At 38.0% G+C, this 22,378-nt stretch overlaps 2 protein-coding genes across 2 annotated transcripts; one reads left to right on the top strand and one right to left on the bottom strand.

The window, feature by feature from the left end:
• The first annotated feature begins 6,790 nt into the window (after positions 1-6,790).
• LOC131332302 (polyol transporter 5-like) lies at positions 6,791-14,753 on the top strand. Its single transcript, XM_058366450.1, has 4 exons — positions 6,791-7,137; positions 8,024-8,386; positions 12,038-12,487; positions 13,854-14,753. The coding sequence occupies exons 1-4, from the start codon at positions 6,969-6,971 to the stop codon at positions 14,474-14,476; spliced, it is 1,605 nt and encodes a 534-aa protein (XP_058222433.1). The 5' UTR covers positions 6,791-6,968; the 3' UTR covers positions 14,477-14,753.
• A 2,072-nt stretch (positions 14,754-16,825) lies between these two features.
• Positions 16,826-20,587, bottom strand: LOC131332304 (E3 ubiquitin-protein ligase APD2-like). The gene is made up of 8 exons (XM_058366451.1): positions 20,401-20,587; positions 20,098-20,324; positions 19,616-19,712; positions 19,389-19,466; positions 18,580-18,800; positions 18,357-18,426; positions 17,773-18,070; positions 16,826-17,407 (listed from the first exon to the last, which is right to left on the bottom strand). Exons 1-8 carry the CDS (start codon positions 20,504-20,506, stop codon positions 17,329-17,331), a joined length of 1,176 nt encoding a protein of 391 aa, XP_058222434.1. The 5' UTR covers positions 20,507-20,587; the 3' UTR covers positions 16,826-17,328.
• Positions 20,588-22,378: the final 1,791 nt, after the last annotated feature.

A 22,378-nucleotide genomic window follows, 5' to 3' on the forward strand; every position in this document is an offset into this window, starting at 1 on the left:
GCTCAAAAATTATGTGTTTATGCAAATAATTTTTCTATTAATATGGATCTTATTTGATAGATCTCATTCAGATCTTTTAAACGGTGCAAAAAAATTGAAAAATTACTTTTCATTTTCGTTATATTTGATTTTGAAATTACATTATTTTTGAAAGAGAAAGTTTTGGGAGAAAATGGAATGGGACCTAGAACAATTTATGTTTTCCTCTAGTGTATATGCTACTCATTTTATGTGAATATCACACAACTAGGGGAATGAACTCTTATTGAACTACTTTATTCACCTTAACATGGTTAAACATTACTCATTTTATGTGAATATCACACAGTTCCATATTGGTAAATTTTACAATTATAACCGTTTATCTTGCACTTTTTAACTTTAATAATTACTTGGAAAAAAAAAATAGTAGCTCAACCCCATACTATAGCAGTTAGCGATGAGATTTTTTATTTTTTTTGATAACAAACAATTTCATTGCTCATGAAAGAACAGAAAATTGCCCACGTGAGGCTACAGACTCCCAAGCACCAGAGCCCGTCGATGGGTACACAGACCACAACGACCGGGTTATCCAATGACGAATCCCCAAGGCGAAGGGAAGACACTCACAAATGCACATGAAAATAAGCTCCACACAGGGATAATACACTAAAGGTAACGAGGACGGAAGCGGTAATTTGACCAGCCTCACCATCCTCCCCGTCGCGCATCTGACTGAGGGAACAGAAACACCCACAGAGGGTGGAGAAGGTTCCACGCAGGGAACAGACCGCTCCGAAACCAGAGGGAAACCGAAAACAAAAGAAAATAAAGACAGAAAATAAAAGCTCCGGTCACCAACACCGTCACCGGAAACGCCGCCACGGGTCCAGCAACTTATTCGCTAGAGGAGCCAAGCCACCACAACTACTTCACAACACCCCAACCAACCCAGCCCTAACCCGCAGCAGAGAAGAAGGAAGGGCGGAGTGGGGGGGTTGAGATGGGGAGACGGACAGGGATTTGACAGGAGCGGCGGTAGAGGGTGGCGGAGGGGCAGCGGAAGAGGGCGGCGGAGGAGGAACGGCAGAGGGTTTAGAGCAAGGGGGGAAAGGATAGAAGATCTGTGGTGGAAATGGAAAGAGGGGTAGAGGGAAGGGATAAAGGAGGCGGCATGGAGTAGGAGGGAGGTCAGCTGGAGGAGAGAGGGGGAGGTGGAGATGGGAGGCGGCAGCCCCACCCCTAGCAGAAACCCTAGGAGGTGAAGAGAGAGAGAGAGAGAGAGAGAGAGAGAGAGAGAGAGAGAGAGAGTAGGAGGGAGGTCAGCTGGAGGAGAGAGGGGGAGGTGGAGATGGGAGGCGGCAGCCCCACCCCTAGCAGAAACCCTAGGAGGTGAAGAGAGAGAGAGAGAGAGAGAGAGAGAAAAAGAGAGAGTGAGTGAGTGAGTAGAGAGAAGGCGGAGCAAAAAAAAGGGGGTTCGGTCCTTGTCTTTTTTAGATTGTCACAAGTTAGCTCAGAAAATTGAGTTATAAACTTCGTAGTAATATATAGGATCATCAAATGGTTGACCGGAAGAGTAGTATTTTTTAAGATTATACGTACAAAAATAAATAAATAAATAACACGTACAAGGTATTGTACGTGGGATTGTTTATTCAAAAGTTTTTTTTTTTTGTCATGAATGATCTTATGACATACAGGGAGAAAGATCTCTTACCAAATTGTTTATGTTGGAATAATTGCAGTCTATTCTATATATTCACCTTTTAGAAAGTGGGTTTTATGTGAAGCTCCCAATAGTTTAAAATCGATGATTAGAACCGCTCATTTTGTAAAACTTGACCATTTTTTAATTTTACTTGCAAAAGATTAGCTCAAACCCATATTATTAAGTGCGGAGTAGTACTTATTTTTTGATTAAAAATTTGGTAATTCGAGGATTTGATCAAGCAATTAACAAATTTTTTAATGAACTGATTTTTTTGAGAAATCTTAAAAAGTGAAGCTTTACAAGTAAATGATTTTGGCAATCAATGTAGAATCCGATGAAAATTCCATACATGGGTAATATGTACCCAACCTGATCGTCAACATATTTCTCTGTTTCATTCACCGATAAATAAAACGGACCCCCACTTTCTTTTTTTTTATCAGCCAAAAAAAAAAAAAAAATCAATTGGAATCTCTCACCGAATACTAACTCTCTCTCATCAAGTCTCACAAAACCCCTAGGATTTAAACCAAAAGACACAAGCAGAACAGAGTTCCATAGACGCGACCGGAAGTCACAATGAAATAGATGATTCTCATGATAACTTACTGTTTCAACATGAGAAATTGTCGAAACAGATAATCTTCTAAATTGCCGAAGACTTACAAAACTCATCATAGAAGGGACAACTAGATGTTGACGAAGATCATAGAAAGAACCATTTAGGTTCTACATCTCTGAGAGATTAACTCAAGAAGTTCAAACCTTAATGCGTGAAAACCACATAATCCTTCTTAAAGCCAATACTTGCCCAAATGAATTTTCTTGCACCCCAGGTCCTAAACCAACAAGGAAACAATTTTTCAGGAAATCCAAAACTAAGTCAAGATAGTTTAAACTTTACTCATATTTCTTATTAGTCATTGTTTTAGTTTAAACTTTTATTGGAGAGTGATTTTCACATTTTCCTTTGTGATATCCATACTTCCTTTTTTTTTTTTTTGTGTGTTAGTGTTGAAAGAGTGTGTAATTATTATTTTTAGCTTAAAGACAAAAAATAATAATAATAAACCCCTCTCTTTTAAACTTTCATTTCTCATCAAGATAGTTTTTCCAGATCAAAACCTCACAATAGGTATATTAGTGCAAATTATAAAGGTGAATGGAGACCCGACAATTTCCGACCTGTTTACCTTTCCGATTGTTCCGCTCCGGCCTCATTCTGAGGGGTAAAAAATAGAACAAGGGCATAGTACCATAAACCCGGTCTCGACACATCCCATTGCTAGCAGTTAGGGCTGCAAACGAGCCGAGCCGAGCCGAGTTTTACCGTGTTCAAGCTTGTTTATTAAGTTTTTAACGAACACGAGCTCGAGCTCGAGCTGAGTGAAAACTTAACGAGTCGAGCTCGAGCCGAGTAGGCCTTGGCTTGACTCGAGCTCGAGCTTGTTCACGAGCCTCAACAGACCAATGAAAAATGTATATATATCATCGCATAGACCTAATACAACCAAAAAATATTTTGATTGTGAAGGTATATATATTTCATTTTCCTATGGAGCGGGGGTGTACTGGTGTGCGTGTGCTCTCACCTCCCTTGGTTGATTGGAAAGTGAAAACAGAAAGAAAAAATTATGAAATAACAATAAAAATCATAAATTTAAGTATATATACCTTTGTTCACGAGCCGACTCGAGCCGAGCTTATCCTAGCTCGAGCTCGGCTCATTTACAAAATGAACTGAAAAAATCAGCTCGAACTTGTTTGTTTGACTTTCGAGCCGAGCTTGAACGAGCTACAAACGAGCCGAGCTATGAGCGGCTCGCGAGTGGCTCAGTTCGTTTGCAGCCCTGCTAGCAGCCCTACTTTTGATTGAATTGCCTGACTTGTCAAAGGACATTTCCCAATTGTCAATTGAAGGACCGCACAAAAAATGGATGTTAATTGTCTCGATTAAAAGGAAAAAGTTCTTTTGTCCTACTCTTGGAAAACTTGGCTCGTATCAGTGTTTCGTTTCAGTTTTATCGGATGTCCTCGAAGGAATGGCTCCTATACTTCTTTATATTATCTTCCTTGTTTTGTATTGGACATGAAATACATAAATTCTGTGTGAAAATTAATTAAAGAAAAAAAGAACTAAAAAATTTGGATTTTTTCGAATGAAGAAAAAATAAGCCAAAAAAATTTGTCTTCTTGACTTATTTTTTTGTCTTTATTCAAAAAAATTATAAGTTTGGATCATAATTTTTTACTCTTCCAATTCTTCTTGAGGAGACGAATCAATAATCTACAAAAATTTCAACCAAAATTAACAAATACAAAAAAAAGAGAAGAAGGATAAAGACAAAAAAATAAAAGAAAAAGAAAAGAAGCCGTAACGTACTAGTACTTTGCAATTGAGAGACTTGTCATACTCATGTTCATTTCAGACCAACTGGTCTGAAATTCCCAACCTCCAGCCAACCAAAAAGAATATTATTTTTATAACTGAGTGTTCAAGTAAGCAAGCTTGCGCTCATGTTGACTAATTTCGAAGCTGTGAAGTTAACGACCAGACAGATCTCCAATGACTCCAAGGTTTGAAACGTTTGGCCCTCATAAGATTCAATTTTTTGACTTCTTTGGGACAAGCCCGTTGGTTCCTGTCTCATCCCACTCGGCCAGAAAAAATATTCTTGCAAATTTTTTTTTTGGTTGATAATTGATTTATTTGGGCTGTTCAAATCAAAATACAGTACTTAAGCAAAGTTTTGAAGGTTAGTTAATGGACTGCTAGATTAGGACAATTAACAAAGGGAAATGATTTTTTTCATTCCCTTTTTAATTAACGTCACTCTCTTGTAAGTGTATTTTTGCACCAAAAATACACTTGCAGAGAAATGACGTTAACAAAAAAGGGAATGCCAAAATCAGCAGCCTTAAAATAAACCATCAATTCGTTGATTTGTAGAGTTTGTTGGAAACCTCAATCGTATAAAAATCACGTTAATCGAATACTCACATACGTATGATTAGAGCATATTTATCTTATAATAAATGAGTGAAAAATGTGTTTCAAAATCATGTTATCAATATCCGCAAATCCATATACGAGAAAAGATACAAAAAAAAAAAAAAACCCTCAATACTCCTGAATTAATTTCACATTCAAACTTCCCAAAATGACAGCTCCCCTTGTCATGTTTATCATGGACTTGGGGCTGTTGTCGGTTAGGAATAGCAATATTTAGCAGTGTTCAATTTCACTGTTCAAAAATATTTTGAACAATTTGAATTTTAAGATAACTCTTTCATGGAAGATTTCTTTTAAAAACTGAACCATTGATTATCAAAACGGACGATGAAATTAATCGCTGCTGAATGCTATTGTCCCTCAGCCCCCAAATCCGTTTAACTATGCTTTCTCCCATCACTAGTGTTTGTTTATTTGGGGATAATTCGAGAAAAACTAAGAACAAATTAACGCTTACCATCGGGTTGATTGGAAAACAGAACCTTTTTTTTTTTGGAAATTAGTCACACATACCCAATAACATCCTATGTTACTATGTAGATACTGCCAAGGGTTTGTCTAGTGATAAGGTCTGTGATTTAGGGATTTTCTATTTAATAAAATTTCAGGTTCGAAACATGTTAGATTTTATCAATTCTTCTGAGGTCGGTCTATATATAGATTTGTTGTGTTTTAATTAGGAGTTTCACAAGTGGACGATGCGATTAGTATTTCAAAATTAATTGAGATTCGCGTAAGCTCATTTGGACAATGAGTTACGAAAAAAACAAAATACATCGTATGTACTACATGGTTGGTGTGGATTGTGGTCCGTAGCACATGTATGTTTACCAGCTGTCACCAAAAACAAATAATTTATCACTATGATTAGAAAGACTCCATAATTAACGACATAGACAGATATTACGCCCCGTTCGGCTAAATAAGTTAACTGATTTATTTTTTTTGTTCTTATTCAAATTTTTTTCATATTTGTTACTCCCTCCGTCCCTTTTTAAGTGTCCTGCTTCGTAACTCCAACTTATTAAAAAAACATCATCATTACACCTTTCACATCAACTTTTTCCTCCACTTTCCCTACTTACCCATCATCATTACACTTTTACTCACTAACTTTTCAAAATAAAATCTACTTTTAGGGACAAAATAGACAATACACCAACTTTTACCCCCCTAACTTTACAAAATGGACACTTATTAAGGGACAGCTCAAAATGGAATACTGGACACAAAAAAAGAGACGGAGGGAGTAGTTTTTTGTCAATTTTTTGGAGATTATTGCATCGTCATGACGAGAGGAATCTAAAAAGTAAAAAATTACGATCGAAATCCAATTTTTTTCAATAAAGACGAAAAAATTGGCTTATTTTTGTCTTTATTTAAAAAAATTAGGTTTCGATCATAATTTTTTACTTTTTAGATTCCTCTTATCATGACGATGCGATAATCTCCAAAAAAAATTGATAAAAAATAACAAATACGAATTTTTTTTGAATAAAAATAAAAAAATAAACCAGTTGGCTTATTTAGTCGAACGGGGCTTTAGTATTTAATAATATAGGAAAATATCTTCATTCCTCCCAGTACTGTCACAAGGTGACTCAGGCCCCTCCATCACCGCACAAGGCTTGAAACATTTAGAATTTGTGGGATTTAAACATACAACCTCATAAAAAACAAACATTTATTTACTTTTTCATGTTCGTTCCGCCAAACCCCCCTCTCTAGTCAATTCAAGTTTAAGATGGTCCTCTTTCTGAAAATTGATACCAGTAAACACTAGTAGAGTCCAATATTTGACCTTTCCATGGGAGAAATTTTTTTGGTGTTAAGTGAGTATATCTAATGTGGTACTCGTTTGATATATTTGGACTGTCTAATTCACTTTTGAACGGTTTGGATTGAAATCTTCTCTCTCCTCTCACTTCAACACTTTCGCTCTCCTTTTATCTCCAAATCTGAACCTTCCAAAAATATAATGGACAGCTTGAATACACTGAATGGGCACCACGTGGTACCCACCCGCACTGAATGTTTTTTTTACTTTCCATGGACATAGCTAGTCTGTAATCATCACCACCACCATCTGATGACGAGGTAAGTTCAAGCCTATTTCAGTCTCTTTTTTTTTTTGTCACAGCCCTCCACAACACATTTGTTATATCCATAGGATCATAGAACACCTTCTTCATCTACCTCCATTCTGTTGTCCCCTTGAACCTCCGGTACCCATAACATACACCTCTCTCTCTCTCTCTCTAAATGATGGCGGACGGGAAGCCTCAAGCCAATATTGGGATTCCCGTTTCCGGCCAGAAGAATAGTATTACACCGATTCCGGCTTTCGATCCCCCGAAAAAACCGAAACGGAACAAGTATGCCTTTGCTTGTGCCATTTTGGCCTCCATGACTTCCAGCTTACTTGGTTATGGTACGTTTTACTATCTTCCAAACCACACCTCTGTCATCTGTGTTTCTATTCTTAGAATCATTTTTCTCTCTTTTCTATTACTCCTATGTGTTTCTGTTTCGAGAACCGGCTTTTCGAAAATAAAGGAGTTCTCCGAATAGAACTCATTTTGCAATAAAACTGAAACTGTTTCTATATTACTAGAAAATCACTTCCCTAATAGCCCCTTTGGAAAGAGTTACAGTTTTTTTTTTTTGGTGAAATCCCTCGTTTCGATTGAACATTTTGGTGAGAAAAATACAAACAAAAAAAAAAAAATTTTGATTGGCCCTTCTCTTCTCACAGGCCCAATCTTCCAAAAAAATGGTAAGATTTGGTGAGAAAGGACAACAAACAAATTTGAAAGGAATTTTTGGGAAGTAATTTATTTTGTGAGAAACGACCGGGAATTATGTATGCAAAATGAATTCACGGGAAAAAAAAAAGAGAGGAGATTATTACGCAAGAGTAGTATTTGTGTTTTTAAAACGATTTCTTTAGAAAGTGTTGGCATACGAATTCTAAATCGGCAACCGAAAAGGAAAACTTCCAGAAAATGGCCTGAGCTCATGACCTCCGGTCCCTCAGGATCCAGTGCGGTTTAGTTTCGAGCTTTTACGGTTTATTACGGACTTAAAAAATGATCAAAATGATTCACTTTAAAGATAACTCATATGGCAAACGATGTCCAATCTAAAGTGATTATGTTTTAGTCAGATTTAACAAATTGAATAACTCCGATTATGTTTCCGTCCCGTTCTGGACTGATGGACACGAATTGAAAAAAAGCTCAATGGATTCTTTGTTCTTTTTGTCTAAATTCCATAACCAAACCGATATAACGAATACTAATATTTCAACGGTGCAGATATAGGGGTGATGAGTGGGGCCGGCCTCTTCATCCAAAAGGACCTGAAAATCAGCGACACCAAGCTGGAAGTCCTGATGGGGATCCTGAATGTCTACTGCCTAATCGGCTCCGCTGCCGCCGGCCGCACCTCCGACTGGATCGGCCGCCGCTACACCATCGTGCTCGCCTCCGTGTTCTTCTTCGTCGGAGCACTCCTCATGGGCTTCGCCCCCAACTACGCCTTCCTCATGGTCGGCCGGTTCGTCGCCGGCGTCGGAGTCGGTTACGCCCTCATGATCGCCTCCGTCTACACGGCCGAAGTCTCCCCCGCTTCGTCTCGCGGATTTCTTACCTCGTTTCCTGAAGTCTTCATTAACGCCGGTATTGTTCCAAATATTTGTTTTTTATTTTTTATAATTTGTGTTCTACTAATTAAATTAAGTATTTAGTTAAAAAAAAAGAGAAAAATAGTTTTAAGATAAAATATTTTGCATTAAAGTGGTGAAATTATTTTCCTGTTTTTTTTGCCGTGAGTTGTTTTTTGTTTTTGTTTTCGGTGCCCTATGGTCCCCCGTTTCCTTAAGAAATCAAAGTTACCGTAACTTTACTTTTTTAGCGATTTTTGTGCATGGTGTAAGGTATATGACAAAATTTTCAGTACCCGGTGGTAATCCGACTCCTCTCCAATTCATAGAAAATAAAGGATTCTTCAATTTCAATTCAATGGTCAAGATTACCCTAATAACTCAAGCCTATAGGCACCCAGTTACTCTCTAAATATTTCTTTAATTACACAAGTGTCTTCCCTCCCCGTTTTTTTTGAACGGTGAAAAAAATTCATTAATCTTTGAAATTTAAAAAAATTCATTAATCTTTGAAATTTAAAAAAATTCTTTTTTTTGAACAGCATATTCAATTCTCTTCACGTTAAACGAAAAACATTTCTTTTATAGCTCACGAGGATTTTTTTCGACTGATATCATATAGCTCATGAAGATTTTTTTTACTAATAATATATCCAAGGGTGGAACCAGTATGAGGCTAAAGTGGGCAATAGCCCAGGTGCCCTTGGAAAAACCAAAATAAAATAAAATATTAATTTATATGTCAAAGTTTAACCCAACCTATTTTTTCTTTTAGCCCAACTCCTCACACTAACTGATTTTCTTTTGCTTTTGTTAAATGTAGAGCAATGATTAGTGTGCTTAGATTTTTATTGATTTAATTGATGCAGAACACTGGTTGATGTGCTTAAATTTAAAAATGTTGATTCTTACAATTTTACGCTTTTAGGTTTAAATTGTAACGGTACAAAAAAAAATCTGGAGCGGCTTTTGAAATTTGTTGGTGTCCAAGAGTTTTCACGGGAGCGTTATTTAATTTTTATATTGTGCATAAAGACACCACTGCATTAACTATTATTCCTAAGAAATAGATATCTGATAAACTCACTCGTTACAATATGGACATTCACAATATGCAAGGTCAAGCATATGATGCTGTTACATTGTTTTGCCCACCGAAAATTTTTTTTGGTTATCCCAAGGCATAATTAATTTCTGGCAACACCCTTGAATATATCAATAATTTTTTCTTTCAGCATTGTTTTTTCGTTGATATTATCTTATTATGTAGTCCATGAGTTTTTTTTAACCGATACTAGTGTATTTCCACGTATGCTTCGCACTATGTCGTGTGCCCATTGATGTAGTTGTTCTTGTATGTTAGAAAGTTGAAATTAAGATTCAATTATGGAAATTAGAAAGAAATCGTAAGAGTAAGTAATTAAACGTAAGATAATTTTTATAGAAAAAATATTTTAGAAGAAATGCAAAATGAGTTATTTGATTAACCTTGTAAATATGATAGTTCTTTGAATCTACACCTGTTATTAAAGTTCCGATATGAAATTTTACTAATGTTTAGAATTTGGTAAATTGATGCCTGAGATGTGATAATTGGGGAATATTTGGGTGCCCATAGAATACCATATGAGTTTTGGAGCTGAAAATATTAGGGTAATCTTGACCATTAAATTAAAATTGGAGGATCCTTCAATTCCCTATCTATTGGAGAGGAGTCGGACTCGAGTACCACGTGTGTGGTGTCAGCTCAGCGCATTCGGGTCATCCAAAAGTGTATTGAACGGTCCAAATTAAAACACACTCTCTCTCCCCTCCCCCTCATCACTCTCTCTCCAAATTTGAGTCATCTGAAATCGAAATGAATGGTCTGGATGTGCCAAGCCGGTACCATATGCTACCCACCTGACACTGAAAAATTTCTCCTTAAACAAATTAAGATATTGTAAAACATTGGTTAGAAGGAATAAAAACGAGGCCTCATGTGCTGAGATGGAATCTAAAAACAATTATGTATTTTTCATGTGCTAACCAAATATTAAAAAATAAATTTTTAAAATTTGTTTTTAAAAAAATTATTTTATATTGTAAAACATTTTACATCGAAAGAAATGAAGCCTAAAGGTAATGTATTATGAAAAAATAAAACGAAAAATAAATATTTAAAAAAATAAGAATCTTAACGAAACTGGACCATATAGAGCAATCCCGAAGACCTCCATGTAGTATTCCAAATCATTGTATCATCATGCGATAGTACTATGAATCACTGGATTCTATGAAAAGGTATGGAATTGGAGCACTGAATAATGAGACCACATTGTACCATTTGTACACGTGCGAGAGTTGGCCCTGTTTGGCGGCCTTTGCCTAACTTTATATATATATATATCAATAATTTTAAGTACCCCGAAAATGCCTCCGATGGAGATATCAATGGATTTTTTTTTTTCCACTTTTGTTACTTTTTTTTTTTTTTGAATTTTTGTAAGTTTTGCTTTAAATGAGAAGGATGCAAAAAGTTTTGAAAAAATTACGATCAACAGCTTAAAGGAGTTAACTGTAGACAACAATAATTTGAAATAGAGAAAACTTTAAAAAGAAAATAATTGAGAAATACTCACATATCCATATATATATTTATTCGGATAAGAAAATAAAAAATTTCCTCCCACTAGTTTATAGATCTCTTAAAATAGAATAAAAGCTTTGTAAAATTAGCCACATAATCAAGTTGTTTAATCATTTGTAAAATAGTAACAGGACTTTTTAAAAAGAAAAAACTTATGAAATGAAGACATTAATTGTAGGATGAAATAATAGTATCAGTACTCAAAGTATACACTTTGTTTCTTTTTTATCCCTTGTCTTTCAATTTTGTCAATTTGATCCCTCTTGAATCTGAACCTAGACGGTCCTTAAAAGCTCCTACTGTACTATGTTACCAAGAAATCACGCGTGTTCTTCTATTTCTAATATCGTTAAATTGATTGTTGGTCGAGCCAATTTTGGCGTTCACTTTTTCATCCACTGTAGCAGTATTGCACTTTCTTGTTTTTGTTAGGAGGTTTTTTTGGCTTCTTGCCATCTGGCTGTCTTTCTCCCAGGGCTTTGGTGGGTACATGATTGTCGAGGTCCATGGATGCCAACTTCGTTATAATGTTCGGCCCTTCGTTGGGATGCCTTCTTCCATTTCTTTTGCCAACCAAAAAAAAAAAAATTATTTCCTACAGACTGTCAACGGCAGTACAACTTGATTATGATTTTTTTTTGTAAAAAAAGAATAATGATAAGCTTTGCAAATGATTTTTCAAATATCACCATTTTCTTTTTCTTGAAATTGTATTTGGCTCGAAGAAAGCCAACCAAGACAAGGAAAAACGATCCTAAATATGAGTTTATGCTACTCTATATTTTTTTGTCTCCAGATAGACGTTGGTAAAATACCACTTGTTTACACTTAAAATACTCTTTAGATAACAAAATTAATTAAGGAAATTAATTGTCTTGAATGGTGGATATTTTTCTAGACTAAAATACTGAAAATTCCGTTAGCCAAAGGCGTAAACTCACCCAAGTTCTAGTAAACTTGTATTTTTCACCCATGTAGAGAAAATCTTTGCATTTTCGGTCCGATAAATTCCTACTAATCTTATTTCCATTGTTTTAGGTATATTACTGGGCTACGTATCAAACTACGCCTTCTCCAAGCTCCCGCTCCACCTAGGCTGGCGCCTCATGCTCGGAGTCGGAGGAATCCCGTCGGTCTTCCTGGCCCTCGGAGTCCTAGCAATGCCCGAGTCGCCCCGGTGGCTCGTCCTCCAGGGTCGACTCGGGGACGCGAAGCGAGTCCTGGATAGAACGTCCGATTCCAAAGAGGAGGCTTTGCTTCGGCTGGCCGACATCAAGGAGGCGGCTGGGATCCCCGAGGAGTGCAACGACGACGTCGTCCAGATGCCGAAGCGCAGCCACGGAGAAGATGTTTGGAAGGAGTTGCTTCTCCACCCCACGCCCCCCGTTAAGCATATTCTCATTGCCGGCATCGGGATTCACTTTTTTCAACAGACTTCTGGCATCGACGCTGTCGTTTTGTACAGCCCCAAAATTTTCAAGAAAGCAGGTATAGCAGAAACTAAAAATAATAAAATTACATCAACTTGGTATATTACCACATGCAATGTCAATTATTGTTTCAAAATCCAAACTTAGGACTTCTATATCTAACTAAAATAATTCATCTTTCTGCCCATGGAGTTTGTGTTTATATTTTATTGCTAGTTATGTTTGAGAGGCCTGGGCCCGAAATTTTGGCTCAAAAAGAGGGGCCCCGTTAGGAGTAATTATATATATTATTTGTTCAAAACAAAAAATGTATAAGACACGTTGGTTCGAATCCCGCCCATAATACTTCTTTTAAATTTTTATTTGTCCAAAACAAAAAAAAACAAGGCTTGTGCAAAATCTGTTGCTACTAAGGCTGCAAAAGAGCCGAGTCAAGTCGAGCTTTACTGAGTTCAAGCTTGTTTATTAAGTTTGTAACGAATCCGAGCTCTAGCTCGAGCTCAATGAAAATTTAACGAGTCGAGCTCTAGTCGAGCGGACCTTGGCTTGACTCGAGCTCGAGCTTGTTCATGAGCCTCAATGGACCAACGAAAAATATATATATATTCTGGCAGAGGCCTAATACAACCAAAAATATTTTAATTGTGAAAAATATATATCTTTCATTTTCCTATGGAGCGGGATGTATTGGTGTGCGAAAACGGAAAGAATAAATTATAAAATAACAATAAAACCCTAAACTTAAGTATATATACCCTGGCTCGCGAGCCGAGCTTATCCTAACTTGAGCTCGGCTCGTTTACAAAACGAGCCGAAAAAATCGGCTCGAACTCGTTAGTTTAACTTCCAAGCCGAGCTTGAACGAGCCACTAACGAGCCGAGCTGCGAGCCGCTCACGAGCAGCTCGGTTCGTTTGCAACCCTAATCGCTACCAAGTTTTTAACTTGTGCCAAAGAAAATACAAGGAGAAACCCGAGCCACTTCACCAAAGCATATTTTGCGTGAAATGTGGTGTAGATTTTTTAGATATCTAAATTATCTGTTATTATTGTATAATTGCGAAAAAATTTAAGGCCCCACTTAATGATTTGGCCTAGGACCCCTAAATACCTTGGGCCGGCCCTAGTTATGCTCTCTCTTTTTTTTACTTATTCGATTCTCTTTGAAACAACCGTATAATGGAGAAAAAAAGTTGAGAAAAGATTAACACAAATAAATTCACGCTAGATTGCTCAAAGACAGTCTAAGATATAATAATGTATAGTTTTAGTATTATTTTAAACTTTTCAGATTTCTCTCGTGAAGAATCAAATAATTGTGAAATTATTTCCCTTGTTTACTATTTGTTGGTGGCATCGTGAAGAATCAAATAATTGTGAAATTATTTCCCTTGTTTACTATTTGTTGGTGGCATCACTTGTCAGGTATAACGAACGAAGACATGTTGCTACTTTGCACGGTGGCGGTAGGAGTCGTCAAGACCATGTTCATTCTCGTGGCCACATTTTTACTGGATCGGGTTGGGCGAAGGCCATTACTCTTAACCAGCGTTGCCGGAATGGTCTTGTCCCTCGCCAGTCTAGGGATGTTTCTAACAATCATAGACCAATCCACCAAGAAACTATACTGGGCCCTAGCTCTGGCCATCACCTCGGTGCTGGCATATGTCGCGACCTTCTCCATCGGTATGGGGCCCATCACAGGCGTCTACAGCTCCGAGATCTTCCCCTTGAGGCTGCGAGCCCAGGGGATGAGCATGGTAGTGGCTGTGAACCGCGTGATGAGCGGTGTCATATCGATGACCTTCTTGTCCTTCTCGAAGGCGATTACCATCGGAGGGGCCTTCTTTTTCTTTATGGGAGTGGCTATGGTTGGATGGGTGTTCTTTTACACGCTGATGCCCGAAACGCAGGGGAAGACCCTCGAGGAAATGCAGGTCTTGTTTGGCACCTTCTTCCGGTGGAGGACGACGATGAGGGAGTTGGAGAAGAACAAGAGAGTTACCGGTACCGACAGTGAAGGCGATCAAGGTAACGGTAATGGTTAGATTCAGATGGGGACCGCTAAGAACTAAATGTTACTGATCTATTTATGTCCTTCAGTTAGATGGTTCGTATACAGTCCGATGGACCTTGTTTGGATTGGAAGAAAATATGTCTAGAGAGAGAGAAAAAGAAAAGAAAAGAAAGGAGATGCCAGTGATGTTAGAGAGAGAGAGAGAGAGAGAGGAGACCAAGGAAGATCAGACAAATCATGTGTAATGTGGAGAGAAGGAAAAACAATATAGTGAAAAAAATTGAATGAATGGAAAAATATTTCTTATAGCTTTCTCCAAGTTTGATATTGCTAGAGATTGTGTTGAGACTTGAGATTTGATTTTTTGGTCAGAAAGCCTATCCCATCCGCTCTATTTCACCGATTCCTCCATCGCTTTCAAATTCACCGACGGTTCGAATTGTAAAAAAAATCTCTTCTAGAAAAGAGTTAAACTCTTTTCTGAAAAAGCTTTTTTAAAATCCGGACCAATCAGTATCAGTCCCAATCAAAGCCGAAAGAGGGCATGAGATTTCGTGATTCCCGGGGATTAAAGTAGGGGTGAAAGAAAAATCGACGAACCAAAAACCTCCTGAATAAACGACCGATTGGTTCGATTTTCGGTCGGCTTAAGGGTGGTTTTGGTCAGCTTCGATTTGGATCAAACCGAACCGATATATCCCAAAATTATACCGATTTGGACCGATCAATCAAAGTCGTCCATCATAAACACACCCCATCTGTCTCAATTTCAACCGTCCATTTCAATTTTAACGTCGGACTAAAACCCCCGAAAAAACAGACCGGACCGAACACCCGGAACCGATTTCTGTCCATTGTTTTTTTGGGTCGAGGTCGGTTCCGGCTACATTACTTCGAACCGATCGGTTCGGTCTCAAACACTCGAAAAACCGAACCGAACCGACCAATTTTCACCCCTCGAATATATAGGAGGAAAGGGAGGTACTTGTGACTCACTTTGGCAGCGGCGGGCGGGAACTGGCGAAGAAGAAATGAGCAGGGGTGGGAATAGCTGTGGGAGAGAGTTGAAAAGATGCAAAACTACCAGTACTACATCTGGAAAATCAATGAATCATCAAGATCGGAGGAGAAAACTCCCTGCCTCCTTTCGTATCACTGTGATGGTTACGGTCCGGTGTTGTACGGCTCTTGGTCTCGAAGAATTTTTTCTGGCTATAAAGAATTACTCCTGGACACAGTTTTGCTACGGGCCGTAAAGAATTTGCTTCAAACCGTGAATAATTGCTCTTGGCCACAAAAATTACTCCTGGCCGCAAAGTTTTGCTTCTGGCCTCAAATAATTATTCTTGGTCGTGAAGAATTGCTTTTGGCCACAAATTTTGCTCCTAACCGCCAAGAATTGCTTTTAGCCGCATAAAATTGCTTTTGGCTACCAAGAATTGCTCTTGACCGCGAAGAATTGCTCCTACCCGCCACGAATTGTTCTTGGCCACAACGAACTGCTCCTGGCCATCAAGAATTGCTCTTGACCACATAGAATTGCTCCTAGCCGCCATGAATTACGGCCAAGAGCAATTATTGGCGGCCAGGAATAATTATTTGGACCGCTCATTTCTTCTTCGTCAGTTCCCGCCCGCCGCTGCCAAAGTGAGTCACAAGTGCCTCCCTTTCCTCCTATATTTTCTATGGTAGGTTTTCTTTTCTTTTTCTTTTTCTTTTTTTTTTTTGCATTTTTCTTTGCGGCCGCCAAAGTAATTAAAAACAAAAAACAAATTGAAGAGCTAATGAAAGAATAAGAAGGGGTTTCGACTTTGGAGACTTGAATTTGGACCATCTCCTGTTCAAGTTTTGCATAGTGCTGTTGTGGGCTGTTTCTGGATCCATAATGGCAGTCAGAACCGTTTGTTTGTTATGTAGAACTCTTGGAATACATACTGTAATCATGTAAAAAAAAATTTGATTGAAAACCAATCAATAACTCACTGAAACATGTTAACATTAAAACAGATGGGTTTAGTGTAAGCACGGTAGAGTTTGTTCAAGACAAATTTTTTTTTTTTTTTCTGGTGATCATATTAATATGTATCCGATCGGCATAGTTATCCAACGCAGTTAAAATAATTAACAAGGATCATTGACACCTTCGGGTTCGGCCCGATGGTCGTGTAGCCATACTTGGTGAGGTGAGTTTCTTGGGTTCGACTCCAACTTGCTTGACTTTGCCAAATCCAAAACGAACATTTGCTTGACAAATTCGTTTTCTTAGAAGGAAAAGTCCATCGGCCTTGAAGTACTTCCAGACGGCAATTGCTCGACAGATTCATTTTTCTCAAATCGCAAATCTAAGAAATCTCACGAGTCGCGGTAAACGGAACATAGCTTTCCAAGCCAAAATAATACAATTCAATAAAAAAATGGTCAAATGTCACCGTTTAATTTTCTTTTGTGTGAACCTGATAAGTTCAGCTAAAACAATTTCCTCAATGGAAGAGAAAAAAAACCCAGAGGAGTTTTGTCTACAGGCAAATAGACCACAGCACACTAGTTTCGCAAATAACAGGAAAAAGAAGAAAAAAAAAAAACCTGAACCCATGGGCCATAAAATATATCGACTGCCGTTCATAGAACAACTTACTCTGAATGGAATGCTAATCGGCTTGCGAACTTTTACTTGGAAGTTATTCGCCTTGCATAAATTTGCCTGCTCTGAAGCCACCGAGGAAATGGACAACTTCTACCGTAAAATCTCATGAATCCTTTCTCAAATACTACAAAGTTCCTTCAATGCAAAAAATTATGTGATTCAGCTGCCAATGTATTTGCAATCCCGTTGAACTCATACAACTTCTATTGGCACAAAATCACGAGACTGAGAGAAACTGTTCAGGGAATCAACAGTTTTCTCACTTTGTGAATGAGCCTTCTACATATTGGACACACCTTGGTCTCCTCATCCATGATCCTGCACAACTAATCCTCATGAAATCTCCATACATTTAACACAAATGATATGAAGCTCTTTTCATCCATGAACTTGATTTGGTTCTATTTCGTGGTAAATCAAGAACCAAATCAACACATAGAGAGTGGAGATTTAAAAAAAAAAAACCATTTGAAGAACTCATAAATTGGATAATAAAATCACTTTGGAACCCGTAAAACCATACATTGATACAAGTATGCTCAAATTGGTTTGAAACCGGACCCGTTAGAGTAAATTCACATGAAAACATGTTTTTGGATCAATACTTTTATTAGAATCACCAAAGTTCAATAAAATCCAACAAAACTAATCTGCTTTTGAACAGGACATATGCTATAACATACCTCTGAGCACAGGTGTAGCAAGTGGCGCAATGGCCGCAAGGAACAAAGAAGCAATTCCGGGGCTCTTCATAACAAATAACACAAATCTTCCCGTCATACAAATCTTCAGAGGAGCTAGATGATCCAGACTCAAGGTCATCTTCATCGCCGGTCCCATATGGCAACCGAAATGGCTTCTCGGGTATCAGGGGATCGGCCTCTGTTACTTGTCTCGCTTGTGTTTCTTCCTCTCGAGTGTGATCCCCGTCACAGGCTCCGAGGTACTTTAGTATTACGAATATGACGACGATTACAAAACCTGAAGGAACCATGATTAGGTTAGGCAGATATTGAAATGTAAGACTAAATGTTTTTGGAGTTCTTAACAAATACAAATGTTATTAGATCGAACCCTTGTCGATATATGATATTAATCTGATTTTTTTAAAGATCAGCTTTAGAACAATGCCTTGAATGAACGAGTCTGATCATCAAAGCAAGACCCAATGTGAACCCCAGAGATAAAGTGGTTTATGTTCGCTAGCTAAACAAAATTTGAACTCTAAAAAATTCAGAGGCAAGGTAGATCAAGCTCGAAACGGTACCTAGAATTGCTATATAAGTTACTACGCGAGCCACAAAAGATAGCTCTATGTACCACTCCCCAAGCTCCCCCTGCACGCAGTGAAATTTAACAAAGTTAGATTCTTGGCATTTTCCAGTACATTAAGACTGTGTTTGGATCATGTATTTGCAGCTCGATTTAATATAAAGGGAAGGGAAATTGAACAAGCTTTATCGCTTTTTCTTCAATGGAAGGGACCTTACGTTGTTGGGGGTAGTTACCGCGACGAATTGGGTGTTAGGAAAAAGAAGATCTAGCCGACACGAACCATTCGTAGTCGAACACATGCTTTCCGCCGTAGTTGTATCGTAAATCTTCGACGAAACGTTTACGTTCACCACCATTATGATGCTCCTGGGATTTGTGTTCACGATTCGCAGATAGTACTTGTCATCTTCTTCAATTGCATATTCAGCTTCTCTGCCTGAAAAAACAAGTACACATTTTGTTTTTTCAGTAGAGTAGTATTGCTTCTACATTTGACAAAAATGAAGTTAAGATCGATAAAGAAAGAAAACAGAAGATTATTAATTAGCCAAGGACTTCTATTTTCACATGGAGTAATTGAAGTTGACTAAAACCAATGGCAGATCTAATAAATCTTGAAAGAAAAATGAGAACTAGAGGGATTCCACTTCATTTATTTTCTTGAAATATTGGAAAAGAATTCATTAAGTTTTCACTTCCTTTTTACTAATTCCTTCAGAAATCTAAGATCCAATCAGAACTCGAGTATTTAACGTGTTAAGGAATTAGATCCTCTCAGGTCCTTAATTTGGACTCGAGGGGATGGTTCAAATCCAAACCGTTCATTGTTGCAATGAAAGGTTCGGATTTAGTCAGAGACTCTAACTAGAGGAAACCCCGATAAGGGCTTCCGAGCAAATCCAAACTGTTAATTGCAGTAATAAACGGTCCAGATTCGGACAGTACCCGCCGGTCCAAAACTTGGACGGGAGAGAATCCGAACCCAATTTATAAATGATGATACTTAAATGAGTAGATTTCTTACCATGTACTGGTTCAGAGAGGGCATGGGCGTCAGGGGGACTTGTTGAAGTAGGTATCAATGTCTCGAGATTTCGTTCCCCTGTCGAAGAAGTGAATGGAAATTGTAAGGTCCAAAATTAAACAGATTTTTCCAAGAAAAAAAAAGAAAAAGGAATTAGAAAACTGATTATTATAATAAGCATGATGTAAAGGTGAAAAAACATAATTTAATCAAAAGTTGACTTTCACCTTTAATGATAGACACCTCAAGTTGACCCAAGCAACTAGTCTGAGCTTCCCATCTAATCCTGAGGGTGGAACCCTTGTTCAACCACAAGGCAAATCCCTGAAAATCAAAATTGCAGTTCACAGAAAAATAAACAAATAGAAGAACGAATTTTTTTCAAAGACAGATGCGTTCGAAACTGTTCGATGTGTGTGAGTTTATAGAACCGGTTAGGACGTCCATGCATCGGACGGTCCGGACACATCTTTATTCAGATCGTTATTAGGACAAAACAACGGGTAGTGATTCACGCTATTTCTATGACTGAACTTGTTTTCTGGTCATCATTCATGTGAATTTACGACATTGCCCATTAATTTGTTCCTTTTCTTGCGTATGAAAGGGCATGTTGCAAACTCGCAAAAATAAAGACAAGAACAGGAAGTGCAGATGATAAAAAGAGAAGTGAGAAAATCATTTTCGAAAAGAATTTTAATGAAATTACCTTTCGACCGTATGAGGCGACAATCACATAAGTCGAAACACTCCAATTCCTTAACAGGCTCAATTCCGGTTTCTCAGAAAACCCATAGAGAGAAACCCCTTTCTCATACTCATCCCTCACTTGGATTTGCTTCACAAAAACAGAGCTTGCCTCGAGCAATCGAGATGAGCTAGGTCCGAGCACCAGGTGACGATTCCCATAGTACCCATACTTTAGAGTCACAGATACTGCAAAAAATAGAAGGGGCTGTTTCAGAATAGGAGGGTAGGAGAGGAAATATGAAGAAGGTGAAGAATTACATGCCACAAATCCAGAGGGTCAGGGGAGTGAGCAAACGAGCTAAGGACTCTTTGCACCGTTGTGGGTTGTTGGTATGGTATCTGAGAGGCTCCAAGACTGGTCTGTACATTGGGAGTTTTGTGATATCAGAGAGAGAGAGAGAGAGAGAGAGAGAGAGAGAGAGTTGGGATTCAGGGGAGGAGGGGAGGGGAGACTAGTAGATCTAGGAGGTTGAGGTTGTGGTTTTTTGCTTCTGGACAACTAACGGTTTATTGAGTTTGGCGGGTATATTTGAATGGTAAGTACTCATGAATGGTAGGTGTTTGCCTATTGTTTTTCTATTTAGTTTGGGCGGTTGGGCGCCTAAATGGATGTGGTAAGTGCGTCCCTGACTTTGAAGCATTCAAGATCCTCTTGAAATGGTCCTCTTCAGTCTGCGGTGATAAGTTCAAGTTGGTTGCGGGTCTAGCTCAAGTTGGTTTCGGGTCTTGCTTGGCACGGGTTTTGCTTGGCCACTTCACCCTCGACTGTGACTGATGGGTCCGGCGTCTGATTTCACACGGCTTTTGTTTATTTTTGTTTTGGTTTGTTATATTTTGTTTCGTTGTACTTTATTTTCATATTAATATAACTGGTTTTTAAAACATAGAGTTCTATTTCGAAAAGTAATGAAAATGGCTATTGAAAAAACGAAAAAAGCAAAGACAAAAAGTGACAAAGAAAAGCCCGAAATGGATGAAATGGACAACTCGTAGAAAGATCCTCTTGAGATTTTTTGTTACGTGGTTCTTTATATGTGTAACACAAATAAGACTCGTTTTAAGGTACCATTTGATTATCTGAACCGTTCATTTAATAGAACTTGATGTGTTTATCTTCCATGTAATAAAAAACAGTTGATTGAATATTGGTAATGGCTTGGTCGAATCAATGGGAGAAGAGACAGCCGGTCAGACTCAGACCGTCAATTTCTCTAGTAACAAACTTGCTACATTCAGATGGAATAGTAGTTCAAATATGCTTCGTTCATTGAGTCTTACAAAACGAGTGGTTCATCCCATCAAATAGATCTATGGTGGGGTATCTAATTAATCATCACACGAGAAACCATGTGAGCAATTTCGTTCTTTCATTTTAAAGACAGCAAGTAGCTCAATTGATGAAGAAAGACGAAGAAAAAGACACACTCATGGGTTGGCCAATAGTTCGAGAGGATGTCCAAGTTTTGAGAGTGCTTCTCAAAACTTGGGGTTTGATTTTTCATTGGGTGAGTATCCTGAAGTAAGTGGGAGGTCGTGACTGGTGTGGTCACGCTAACTCCTCCGAAGGTTTGGGTTGCGCAGTCGGTCCATTTAATGGCTTGGTTGTAAGACTGTTCCTCCGTTATAAAAAAAAAAGGAAGGAAAAACTTAGACCCGTGTTGCTTTCGTTGTGGTTAGTGAGTAATTTTTTTACCAGGCAGATGACTGTGCCACGATGTGTATCTTGCTAATCTAAGCTATTTTTTACAAAGAAAACTTAAGGGTTCGAATTGGTTGACACTTAGTACTTTATTTGCAATTTTATATTTGGAGGTTCTATATCAGGTGTTGAATATTTTACTAAGCAAAAGTGAAATAGGAAGATTACCTATCTCAATTTTGTTTACCATAAATGATACTCACACGGATAGTATGTGCACAAATCATGCACATACGTTTCTGTGGGGTCTATTACGGGGTTCTCACAAACGATCCAAGCCGTCCATTAGCTTTGAAGTAATTTTCTGAGCCATCACACGACAATTCAGCTCAATCCGATATCTTTAAGTGTTTGATTTAATTGTCTAAATGTTTCTTCAGATTTCAAAATTCTAAAGTCTAACAAAAAATTTGAAAGATTAGATTAGGCATTTAGAAGTATCGGATTGAGCTGATGTTTTACGTGATGACTTAGAAAAATATTTTAAAGATAATGGACGGCTTGGATCATTTGTGGAAACCTCGTAGTTGGCCCCCACAAA

This window comes from Rhododendron vialii, chromosome 7a (assembly GCF_030253575.1).
Source record: "Rhododendron vialii isolate Sample 1 chromosome 7a, ASM3025357v1".
Taxonomy (NCBI): Eukaryota; Viridiplantae; Streptophyta; class Magnoliopsida; order Ericales; family Ericaceae; genus Rhododendron; species Rhododendron vialii.

Bases quoted from the DNA above. Each gene is read 5' to 3' on its own strand.
- LOC131332304 (XM_058366451.1), bottom strand. From the start codon at position 20,506: ATGTACAGACCAGTCTTGGAGCCTCTCAGATACCATACCAACAACCCA. The intron at 19,713-20,097 runs GTAATTTCATTA...TTTGATTTTCAG, and splicing joins TCGCCTCATACGGTCGAAAG to GGATTTGCCTTGTGGTTGAA. The intron at 18,071-18,356 runs GTACCGTTTCGA...TGGTTCCTTCAG, and splicing joins AACTTATATAGCAATTCTAG to GTTTTGTAATCGTCGTCATA.
- LOC131332302 (XM_058366450.1), top strand. From the start codon at position 6,969: ATGATGGCGGACGGGAAGCCTCAAGCCAATATTGGGATTCCCGTTTCC. The intron at 8,387-12,037 runs GTATTGTTCCAA...CCATTGTTTTAG, and splicing joins TGAAGTCTTCATTAACGCCG to GTATATTACTGGGCTACGTA. The intron at 12,488-13,853 runs GTATAGCAGAAA...ATCACTTGTCAG, and splicing joins CAAAATTTTCAAGAAAGCAG to GTATAACGAACGAAGACATG.